The sequence below is a fragment of the Eleutherodactylus coqui genome, chromosome 6 (assembly GCF_035609145.1).
Source record: "Eleutherodactylus coqui strain aEleCoq1 chromosome 6, aEleCoq1.hap1, whole genome shotgun sequence".
Taxonomy (NCBI): domain Eukaryota; kingdom Metazoa; phylum Chordata; class Amphibia; order Anura; family Eleutherodactylidae; genus Eleutherodactylus; species Eleutherodactylus coqui.
The window spans coordinates 178,388,033-178,398,532 of NC_089842.1; the positions used below are offsets into that span (position 1 = coordinate 178,388,033).

The 10,500-nt window shown below is 44.8% G+C and overlaps 1 protein-coding gene across 1 annotated transcript; it reads right to left on the minus strand.

Moving 5' to 3' along the window:
• Positions 1–660: 660 nt before the first annotated feature.
• On the minus strand, positions 661–9,775 carry LOC136631552 (cytosolic phospholipase A2 delta-like). Its single transcript, XM_066605833.1, has 5 exons — positions 9,368–9,775; positions 5,203–5,320; positions 3,696–3,833; positions 973–1,080; positions 661–844 (listed from the first exon to the last, which is right to left on the minus strand). The coding sequence occupies exons 1-5, from the start codon at positions 9,602–9,604 to the stop codon at positions 717–719; spliced, it is 729 nt and encodes a 242-aa protein (XP_066461930.1). The 5' UTR covers positions 9,605–9,775; the 3' UTR covers positions 661–716.
• Positions 9,776–10,500: the final 725 nt, after the last annotated feature.

The window sequence follows — 10,500 nt, forward strand, 5'->3', positions numbered from 1 at the left end:
CAATGGGAGGAGGCAGGGTGGGCCGTTGCTTGGCTCCGCCTCTGCCCCGCCCTCTCCCATGGCACAGAACAAGCAGGGAGGAAGACAGGTGAGCCTGCACAGGGGGAGGAGAGTAGAGGGAGGGGGTTTAGCAGCCACGCTGCTAAACTCCCTCCCACTTACAGCCGCTGCCATGGGCTCACATAGGAGCCCATGCAGCGGCCGACGTATTCCGGCCCAAAACATAGTTCCAGAACTATGTTTTGGGTCTGATGTAAAAACGCCCGGCGCTATAGTGGTTTGGCTGGGTGCTTTTACGTCTCAGTAATACGCCCATGTGATCTGATGCATTGGAATCCAATCGCAGATCGCAGTGCATATCAGTCGGCCATGATAAGGCTGGCCGATATGCGCTCATGTGAAAGAAGCCTAAATGTGGAAAACTGGCAATAATGAAATAACCAGCGTCCACAAGGCCCAGATTTTCAGCAAGTGGTGTGAGCTTATTAGGGAAATTAAAATGGAATCTGAAAGATATGAAAGACAGCTAAAATAAATAAGAGTCATATTATGCTACTTTTTACATCCTTCAACATTTAAAGATGTGTCTTCACAATGATGCAAGCAGTACAAATCTACAACCATGCTACATTACAACAATGTGAGGTTTACCTTTCCATGTGGTGAACTGTGGCTGCTGATGATAATCTTTGTGTAAGTAAAGACCCTGTAAGAAATTATGTTGCTCCCCATCTATAGGCCTGTTGGTCAATGCACCCTTCAAAATGCGATTGAAAATTCCAGCCGTTGTGAAAAGGCGAGTTTTGGTGTGTGCAAACTCTTTTCTCCCGTATATCTTCTTCATCTTAGGGAGAAAAAGATGAATGACAATAATAAAATTAAACTATTGTAGTTTACGTTCTTCATCATAATGGGTTACTTATGCTTCAAATATAGGAAGAAAGTAGATGTGAATAAACAAACAAAATATACCAATATCCTTAATTCTGTCTTTAACCCAGGTGTCCCAGAAGGTGTCCAGCTGTGTTGTTAAATAATAGGTGTCCACTAAATTCAAGGAGAAGACATTTCCCCATAAACCTATATGGAAGGAACAGTAAAATACATTAGTGAGTTTCTTGGAACGTATTGTCAGATTAACAAAGAATTATTTTGGCATAGATGGTACAAAACGAGAAGACAGACAACATTACTGTCGGCATTTAAAACATAAACTGTAATGTTGTGCTGAGTAAACTTTTGAAAAGTTCACTGAACTTTGGTAAACATTTTGGTTTGGTCCTCAATTCGTGGTGGTGCTCAGGAGAAAGGAGGAGGATGAAGAACAAGCATGGTGGCAATAGAGTTTACTTCTGAGCCATACCGTCACTTTCTTCTTCTTTCAGTTGCTTTGGTGGGGACAAACAACCGAAGTTTAACACAAAACAGGGCTCAACTTGTTCTATTTACTCAACACTATGTGGGAGTGCAGTATATAGAGTGGCCTGTAGAGGGCTAGAGACAGGCATTCTGGTACTGCTGAGAGGGTTAACGCCTATGGGTGTGGCAGGAAGTGACATAAAAAGTCTTAGATACTGACACACTCAGGGGGAAAGCCTAAGGTTCAGTATTGACCAGTGAGAGGCGGTGTTAAGGCGCTGCGTCAGGTACTTTGAGCCTGAGGTTCGGTGTGGACCAGTTTGGGCCTGTCACCTGTCTGATGGAGGAGGACGCCCTGGGCGGCCTTAGTGACGGGCACTCTGTGAACCTTAGACAATGGACTGTGTGATATACTGTACAAGTTAGCTGCTGGACCTTCCATTTTGTGCAAGTGCATCCTTCACCATAAGTGGCAACTGGAGTTCCTCTCCTGCAGATCGTCAAACTCATAGAAATGGCTCAGACGGAATGAACGCCATTTTCATAGAAATAGCTCAGGAGACAGGACTTCTTTCAATCTGGCGCCTGCCAGTTTTATTCCACAGCAGGGAACTTGTACAACATACACAGCATATCACACAGTCCATTGTCTAGGGTTCACAAACCCACAAGGTCCTCCTCACTAACCCTGCCCAGGGCGTCTGGAAAGCATCCTCCTCCGTCAGACAGGGGACGGGCCCAAACTGGTCTGCAACGGACCTCAGGCTCTAAGTACCTTATGTGGCACCTTCACACCACCTCTCACTAGTCTACACTGAACGTTAGGCTTGCAGCCCTTCCAGCCTTGCTAAGCTGTCACTTCCCCTGAGTGTGTCAGGAACTAAGACTTTTATGTTGCTGCCTGACACACTCACAGGCATTAACCCTCTCTGCAGTACCAGAATGCCTGTCTCTAGCCCTCTGCAGGCCACTCTGTATACTGCACTCCCACAACTACTATAGTGGAGCTGTTACCATACAGTGCGGCATGGGGTCCCGCGGTCGGCGCGCGTCGCTCCGGCGTCGGCTCCAGCAGCCTGGAGCCCTGTGTCGAGGTCATCCCAGCAGCTTGGGTTGGCCAGTGGGCGGCGGCGTGGGCGTGCCCGCCCGTAGGGTGCCGCCCGCACTCCTCTGTGCTTCTTATACAGCAGTGGGTGGAGTTGCCTCCTCCCACTCTCCGCCCCTGGGCGGAACCTTGTGGTTAAAAGACTGGCAGTGAACTGAGCTCATTGCCAGTTATTGGTTCTGCATGCACCTAGCCAGTCTGTCTGCGGTTCTCCTCAGTCAGTCCCTAGTTGTCGGTCAGCTCCCTCTGGTCCCCTGTTACTCAGTCTGTTTTAGTTGGTTCTGTTTGCCTCTAATCTAGTCTGGCCCAGTCAGCACTAGTTGCTATCCAGCACCCTGCCAGTTTGTCTGTGAGTTCCATCTCCAGCCTTGTCAGTTTTGTTGGTCTGATTCATCTGCCTCCTCTGTCGGCACTCTGTTCCCCCCATTAGGTAGGTTCCTGCTTGTCAGTTGCCAGGCCCCTAGCCAGGGCAGGGACCGCCGTCCAGTTGTCCGCCTGGGGTTAGCCAGGGCCGAGGCAAGTAGGCAGGGACAGTGGGTGTGCGGGAGATCAGGGCACCCCAACTGGCGCTCGGGGGGCAGAGTGCCGTAACAGGAGCACAGAATTTCATTATTAGCCAATTTATCTGCGGTGTTGCACTGACTTACCATGAGCCCACAGGGTAAAATAATTCTGAGGGCCAATTCTTCAGCTATAGAGAACATGCCCAGGTCAACAGTAACTGGTTTTAATTGCTGAGCTCTGCTATTGTCAGTGCACATACAGTGCAAATCATCACTCAGAATTAAAAGGTTATTTGGGAAGCAATCTTAAAAAGTTATTTAGTTCCACAAACTCTGGGGTGTCTCATATTTCTCTTCATTCATTTTCCCACCCATATTGTGTGTGCATTTATTAGTACACAGGTCTATTTCTGAGCATTAGCCCTCATGTTCATGGCAGAGCCTTGTGCAGCAGCTTGTAGATGGAGTGAGTACCCGAGGCTCCATAACACATAGCTCATTTAATTTAGGGGATTAATCCACTAGCACAGAGTACCTCCGTAATTCGATGGATATGCCATCAATTTTTTTACTATTGGATTCATAAGAACCCAACATAGGAAACATATGTATGAATTAGAAACATGGTAGTACAGTAGAACCCCACAGTAGTCCATGGATCCCCTCTTAAACCAACATAGAAGTAGATTGTAGAGAGCTATAATATTACCACATGCATGAGACTTTACCTTGTAGAAAGCAAATACGTGGCTCTGGGTGTTTCTTCATCAGCTGACCCATGTAGAATTCACTACCAAAATCCTGTGTTCGGATGAAGGCACCATACTTGAGAAGTCCCACTTCATAAGGGGTAAATTCACACCACTCTGAAATTACACATGATATTTAATAAATGCATATTCAGCATATAGAAATATTAACTTAATACAGAGTACAAATGCTTCTGCGCCTGGAAGTACTGTAGATGTCTAGCACTGTTATGGGGTACTGACTGGAAGACACTGTTGTATGGACATTGGGTTAGTATGGCACATATGGGAAATTGTGGATGCACCTGGCTAGCTGGAATTATTAAGGGTACACTGTGGTAAGCCCCATTATAGGGTCCTGTGACAAGGTATTGTATAGGGGTACTGTAGCTGGCACTGGTATGTGTACACGGTAATATGGTATTTTCTGCTGTTGTGACCGACACGTTACGGTGCAAACTGTGGTTGGCTTTAATATAATGACACTCTTGCTGGTAATTACATATGGACTGTAGTATGGAGGAATCAAAATCCTGGAGCCACTCATGTCCTGAATTTTAACTTTCAGAACATAGTCGCCAGCTGTATTAGTGGATCCTATACCAATTTCCTGGCTAAGTATCATGAACGGAATTATAAATGAAAGTCATGACTGCTATGATTAATTCAAAGTATCCTGATAGATCCCTTAGACTTTCATGGAGTTTGTGAACCAAGCTCAATGCTACCAACAGGCATAATAGATTATAGTTATTTAAAGGCAACTTGTCACGGGCTATAAGCACCATTATCTAAGTTATAGTACACATAAGGCAAGTTCCCAGGAGCCCGGGTTGGTTCTCTTTTGACTTACCTGCCTACCGATGCCCGTGCTGTCATGCCCTAGAAAGTTTCTCCCTTGGTTCCTGGGAACTGTCCTGTAAGCACCGTAAGGTAGTTTATGGTTCTCATACTCAGTAAGGGCTCATGCCCACGGTCGTATGCGTAAAACACTACAAATCCCCCTGCAGCGTTTTACACATATCCAGTCATACACGCTGCCGGCAGAGAGCTGGCAGTGATCGCATATGGCACTGTGCATATCCACAAATCACACTTACAGATATGCTCAGTGTGAATTTTTTTTAAAATTCCCTGCTGTTCAGAGCAGGGATACGTATAGAAATGCTCCCTATACGTAATTTATTGCATATGGATAGTGTATCATTCGCTGCCCATAAAAGTGTATAGGGCTAATGCTGCACACAAACACAAAGAAATAGAGCATGCTGCGATTTATTTCTCTTATGTATCGATATGCAGTGTTTACACAACGGTGTGCATGCATCAATGAAATACATTGATTTTCATTGACTCCATTCACTGCGTATCACCCGGCCGTGCAACGCAAGCGTAATACGCGGTAAAAACACGGTCCTGTGCATGTGCCTTAACAGGTTCCCTTTCATATATTTGATGTACAACAAACGTCCTGGAAGGTAAATACCTTTAAAATCCAGAGTGCTGATAGTATCTTGTTTCACATTAATAGCAAGATAAATAGGTAATGGGTTTTGACCATTGTCCAAGGCTGCTTGTTGATCAGAAAGCCTGCTTTCGGTTTTCTGCAAAGAAAAAATAAGGAAATGTAGTTGAGAAATAATTATCAGGAAGACACTTCTTGCAGAACATGGTTTCTGTCCACTCTGTAGCATTCAGCTCAGTTAATTCTGCTCTGCCTTTAACAGTCATTTAAGCACTGGCGTAACTGAGAGAAGTTGGGAGACCCCAAGATAAAACTTTTGCAACTGGGCCCATGAGCCTTTAGCTACACCCCTGATTTTAAGGATTTTATTTCCGAATTCTGCCTTGCTAAATGACTCTAATTAGGGCTCAGTCAGATGGGCGTTTGTCTGCTGCGCATTTTTTTTCGCAGAATGGAAACGCACAAACATTTGTGTGACCGAAGCGGGCATCATGCTGAAAAAAAACGCAATTGGCTGCTTTTATGCACACATAAAGTGCGCTCACCGCAGCAGGGGATTCCTTGTAAGTGCAACCCCTGGATGCTGTCACATCCAGGGGTTTCACCTTGTGGTCAGTGGGGCCGGTGGCGGCCCCATTGACATACGGAGAAGATGGCGATCCTCTGGCACAGCTGTGACAGCTGTAGCTGAGGTTTTCTTCATCTCCATGGGGAGTCCCCTCATCACCGAACACTGTGACAGCACTGTCACAGTGTACAGTGACAAGGGGACTCCCTGTGGTGATGAAGAAATCCTCTGCCACAGCCGTGCCAGAGGACCACAATGCTATCCCATTAAATTCAATGGAGTCAGCAGTACAGCTGGCTCTATTGAAAGCAGTGAGAGGCTAGCAGTTCCCCCAGTGATTTTTGAGAAAGGGCTTTAAATATAAGCCCTTCCCTGAAAATCATCCCTAAAATGTGTAAAAAATAATATATACTCACTTTGCCGCCGCTGCCCAGGCTCAGGCGCATCCAGCCACACTTTCTCCTGAACTGCTCTTACGTGCTTTCAGCAGGCGGGGATTTGAAATTCCCACCTGCTGAATTGGCTGCCTATGCTTGGCAGAGCACTGTGACCAATCAGAGGCAGCACTCAGCCATTGAACGACAGCTGAGCGCTGCCTGTGATTGGTCCCTACACTTAGCTAATCAGAGGCAGCGCTCAGCCATTCATTGAATTCAATGAATGGCTCATTGCTGCCTCTGACTGGTCACAGTGTTTGGCCAAACATAGGCAGCCCTTTCAGCAGGTGGGGATTTTAGCACTTCAGGGGAAGAAGCAGCTGAACGAGCCTGTGCCCCAGCAGAGATGAGTATATATTTTTTTACGTTTTTTTACACATTCTAGGGATGATTTTCAGGGAAGGGCTTATATTTAAAGCCCTTTCCCGAAAATCACTGCAGGGGTTGCCAGCAGCCTATTGCTCTCAATGGGGCTGCAGTAGCGCCAGCCCCATTGAAATTAATGGGAGAACATCGCACTCCTGTGCCACAGCTGTACCAGAGGATCGCGATCTTCACTATATGTTCTCAATGGGGTCAACGCTGCTGCTGCCAGCCCATTGACAAGGTGAAACCCCTGGGTATGACAGCATCCAGGGTTTCACATCCAAAAGATCCAGAATGCCGCAGTTAGGCCTCCCACACACTTGTGTTTGCGGTTTTTGTTAACGCGATTGTCAATGGGACTTTCTAATGTTAAAAAAACGCAACGCACGCAACAAAAACGCAAGTTGCATTGCATTGCGTTGCGTTTTTAACATTAGAAAGTCACCATTGACAATCGCGTTACCAAAAAACGCAAACGCAAGTGTGTGGGAGCCCTTACTTGCATTTTTAAATCCGCTGCCCTATATTTAGTGCTGCACATTTTTGTGCACAGGTAAAAATTGGGCATGTGACCATTGCGTTTGAAAAGCATTGGTTCTAATAGATGCGGATCACAAGCACAAGTAACATTCGCAGCAAAAAACGTCCATCTGACTGAGCCCTTAAACAGACCATAGAAAAAGCAATAATTGTGTAGCTCCAACATATAAAAAAAAGAGCTCTCCGTCAATAACGCCACAAATGTCCTATAATCTTAAAACATGTCAGTTCTTACTATCTCTAGGCTTTAGTGTTCTTAAAGCCTCTGGGACTTTGTCACTAGCTATAAGAGGTATATATAAATAGCTGCATACTTTAGAGTTTATTGCCATCATGACCTGAACTATTTCAAGTGCCTGTTTTTTGTAACACTAAGGCCACATTCACACGGGCGTCTTCACTCAAACAATATTGAGAGAGAAGAATACATTGATTTCAATGGGTTTGTTCTGATTTTCCCTTCTTGCATGTGCATTTCTCACATGCAAAAAAATAGGACCTGCTCTATTTTTGTGTACATTTGTGCACCCTGAATCTCCATAGAAGTCTGTGAAAGGTGGGCAATTCAGTGAAAAAAAAAGCACATCTGGAACTCGTTAGGCTAAATAGCCATTTAAATTGGGGCGTGGTAGTATCCCGACCACAAAAAAGGATGCCTTGCGAGTGCAAAAACTATAGTAAAATACACCAACACATGTGCAAAAAAGACTTGTTCAGAGCTGCGTTGTGCGCAAAAACACATAATTGTGTGAAACTGCCCTTTTGGAAATCGCAATAGAATTCTCGCCAAAAAGTACAATTATCATTTATCCACATGACAGCTGATAAATGTATATGTCACGGTGTGGCTGGTAGACGGTCGAGGGTCCAATGTGATGCTGCAAAGTTGGTGGGTGTGATGCACCATGTCAGTACGTGTTCATTTTCTGCCAGCACTGGTCAGTAGGGAGTTAACTACTACTTTCCGTTAAGTAGTTAATCGACTGGGACAGTTCTCCTGTCTGCGGCTTCTGGTTGGAACAGCGTTTCTGTTAAGATTAGTTGTTTTTCTTTTAATTTATCTATGGTGTTTGTACATCTTTTTTGCTGCACTAGTGGTTTTATATACTTAAGTTCATCTTAGTTTGCAACTATTCCCTTTCTCCCACTAGGGAAAGTGAGGGCTACTCCAGGTTCCTGGTGTGGAGCCGTTCTCATTAGGACACATGCCCCACTTATAGGTAGGGCTTTCTTGTAATAGTAGGTTCCGGGTTAGATTCTCTCTTTTTCCTTTTGGTTGTTCCTTATTGTTTCTATTTTTAAATTAGTGTTGTCTGTATTTATATTGCATGTGTACTATTGTGTCCAGCTTGGATACAACGTATATGTCCGGGATGGCCGTAACAGTATGATAGCTGGGAGTCCCAATGATCACTAGAATAGGGGCCCTGAGCCTCTTGTTACTCCTCACCTGCTCAACTAAACTGTGACCAGTTAGGATCCTCGTACAGTTTACTTGTGGAGCTAATTAGAGCGTAGGTCAACGTTAATAAATTTGACAAATAGTTGAAGTAAACCTTTCAGGGTCATTAAAGGGTTATTCCAGTTAGTAGATGGTTATTCCATTCACTTGTTGGGTAAAAACTGATAAATTGGTGGGGAGCTGTCTGCTGGAATCCATAAAAAAAAAAAAAATAAGTTTGTAAATTCCAAGGTGCAGGGTTTCAGATTTCCCCAGCAATTTAAAAGGGAACCTTAAAACAACACTCCAGTTTCAGGACAAAATTCTGTACCAGGGCCGAAGGGGGCAAGGGGTATATTACCTGCAGTTGTTCTTCTTTGCCATCTCTTTGATCTGCCAGTCTCAGGTCCCATTTGTGACCCTCCAAGATGGCTGACACAATCACCAGTGTTAGACTACCAATGAACTACACCTGCTCTTTAATTGGCCAGAGCTGCTCAAGTGATCATCACTAGCCAATGAGAGAGCAGTGCATAGTGTGTATTAGCTAGACAGAAAATTGCAGCAGCCATGTTGTACAGCCCAAAACTGGTGTCAGAACCAGTGGATCAGATGGATGGCAGAGAAGAACAAGTGCAGGAATCTACCCAACCACAGAATTTTGTCCTTAAACTGGAGGGTTACTTTAATGTTGCAAGTCCTATAAGCCTGTGGTACCAGCTGGTCCATAAAGTTTGGATCTATAATTAGAAATCCTAGGAAATACATGCAAAGATACAATATACAAATTCTGCTACTATTCCATTAAAATAACCTCTTGAGAACATTTCTTACCATGTAGAACCAGAGGCACTTGCTATGTATGTAACACAGTCCAATAGACCCATGTTCTGAAGTCCACACAAATGACTGTACAAACAGGCCATAGCTCGGGCTCCTCCGCCTGTTGCCATCACTGCCACAACTGGAATCTACAAAGCAAGCACTAACAACGGTCAGCAGTTTTCCTTTGACTAACCCATGTTCACTGATGATCACTCTAGCCAGTGAATTTATATAATTAACCAACATACTAGCCTCAAAGGAGCAAATATACCAACTGTACCTCTATACATGGGCCAACAAGGCAAGGAGGCTACTGCAGAATCTGCTATAACAGTACATTATGTTAGATGCCCATGCCTAGAACCTTGATACAGTGAACTCAAGTGGGATGATGGGACAAATGACATTAAGGTTTGAAGAGAAATTGAATAGGAAAAAGTAAGATCACTGTGGTTATTAACCCGGCACTGTGAAACTACTTTGGCTGTTATATCTCAGTTTGCACATCACTATGTTTTGTATCCTACAACTGTGAGTACAGTACATTGTGTGCATTATTACCACCACTGCAAAACTGACAACTGAAAGTGACCCCGAAGATATGATGTGATTATGGAGCATTCAGCGCCATTTATTAGCATTACAGATATTGGAAGGATCCATATTTATAATCTTTGTAAAATCAACTAGGATGACATGTTCTATTGGCCATTGTGATGCATGAAGCCATTAAAGGAAGTAGCTTTAACTGGCCAAGAGAATGAGATTAACCCCTTAAAGGGCTTGTCCCGCGAAAGCAAGTGGGGTTATACACTTCTGTATGGCCATATTAATGCACTTTATAATATACATCGTGCATTAAATATGAGCCATACAGAAGTTATTCACTTACCCACTCCGTTGCTGGCGTCCCCGTCTCCATGGCTCCGTCTAATTTCAGCGTCTAATCGCCCGATTAGACGCGCTTGCGCAGAAGGGTCTCCTCCCTTCTTGTCGGTCCGGGCACGAGCGGCGTTCTGGCTCCGCCCCCTTCTACGCATCATCGCGTAGCTCCGCCCCGTCACGTGTGCCGATTCCAGCCAATCAGGAGGCTGGAATCGGCAATGGAATGCACAAAGCCCATGGTGCACCATGGGAGAAGA